Raw genomic sequence first — 301 nt, forward strand, 5'->3', positions numbered from 1 at the left:
TCTCAAAGACACCCCCCCCCCCACACACACATGCACACACACACAGGCACATACACCTCCCTGCCTTTCCCGTCATGGACGTGTTGGGGGAATCACCTCTCATGGTGCTCAGAGGAGAGACCAGCCTGGGCTGTGCCCTCCACCCAGCTCACCCCTCCTGTCTCCCCCTCCAGACACAGCAAGGCCGGACGGTGCTGGAGGTGCGGACCCCTGTGCTGGAGCAGCTGCCAGTGCTGGACGCCTCCTTCTCAGACCTGGGGGCCCCCCCGAGGCGGGGCGGGGTGCTGCTGGGGCCTGTCTG

The 301-nt window shown here is 66.4% G+C and overlaps 1 protein-coding gene across 1 annotated transcript in view; it reads left to right on the forward strand.

Annotated features, from left to right (window-relative positions):
• Positions 1 to 301, forward strand: part of COL11A2 (collagen type XI alpha 2) — a 61,569-nt gene that overhangs the window by 60,042 nt on the left and 1,226 nt on the right. The window contains 1 exon segment of the mRNA XM_006769177.1: positions 174 to 296. Within this exon segment, the coding sequence (XP_006769240.1) occupies positions 174 to 296 (123 nt within the window).

The sequence above is a fragment of the Myotis davidii genome, unplaced genomic scaffold (genome assembly GCF_000327345.1).
Source record: "Myotis davidii unplaced genomic scaffold, ASM32734v1 scaffold4, whole genome shotgun sequence".
In the NCBI taxonomy this organism is placed as follows: Eukaryota; Metazoa; Chordata; class Mammalia; order Chiroptera; family Vespertilionidae; genus Myotis; species Myotis davidii.